The 700-nt window shown below is 67.7% G+C and overlaps 1 protein-coding gene across 1 annotated transcript in view; it reads left to right on the top strand.

Moving 5' to 3' along the window:
* Window positions 1-342, top strand: part of STIM1 (stromal interaction molecule 1) — a 60,384-nt gene extending 60,042 nt beyond the window's left edge. Inside the window, exon 11 of the mRNA XM_010008281.1 lies at window positions 9-342. Coding sequence (XP_010006583.1) covers window positions 9-342 — 334 coding nt within the window. The remainder of the gene's footprint in view (window positions 1-8) is intronic.
* The last annotated feature ends 358 nt before the right edge of the window (window positions 343-700 follow it).

Genomic DNA, 700 nt, shown 5'->3' with positions numbered 1-700 from the left:
GGACGACTCCCCGAGAGCCCCATGGCGACGAAGAAGACGACGATGATGACGGCGAATCACGGCATGGAGAAGTCCTCCAGCCTGGGGGAGATCAGCCACCCGGCAGGCAAGCACAGCCACTCGGATTCCTCCCGCTCCCACAGCCCCAGCTCCACCGACCCCGACACTCCCTCCCCCACCTCTGACTGCCGCGCCGGCGGCACCAAGAGCACCCGCATCCCGCAGCTGGCGGCCAAGAAGAGCCCGGGGGACGAGGACAGCAGCCTGACGGGCGACGAGGTTGACCTCGGCCAGAGCAAGAAAAAATTCCCCCTAAAGATCTTCAAGAAGCCCAAGAAGTAGAGAGAGGAGTGGGGGAGGTGGCCCCGGCCAGACCCTAGTGACTGCCCGGCCCTGGCCAAGGGCCACTGGAGCCACAGCTGGTGCCTTGGGAGCCCTGAGCTGGGGCTGAGCCTCCTGGCCTGGGGCCTCCATCCCTCTGGTTCTGCCTCCCCATCCAGTCCTTCCTTCCAGCTCCCCTCGGTGCTGAACCCAGCAGCATTTTGGGTCCTGCTGGGGGGGTCCTTTCCCCCCTGTGCTGAGGGGTTGGCACAGGGCTGGGTGACCCCCCCCCTGTCCCCGGGGGTGCCCCCTCCTCAGCCACCCTGCTGGCCCGGGGTGGGGGAGCAGAACCTGATGGGCCTCCCCGCTGCCCACCCGA

The sequence above is a fragment of the Chaetura pelagica genome, unplaced genomic scaffold, assembly GCF_000747805.2.
Source record: "Chaetura pelagica isolate M959 unplaced genomic scaffold, ChaPel_1.0 scaffold802, whole genome shotgun sequence".
Lineage (NCBI taxonomy): Eukaryota > Metazoa > Chordata > Aves > Apodiformes > Apodidae > Chaetura > Chaetura pelagica.
Note: the sequence above shows the minus strand (reverse complement) of the source record. Positions and strands in the feature narration are given on the sequence as shown.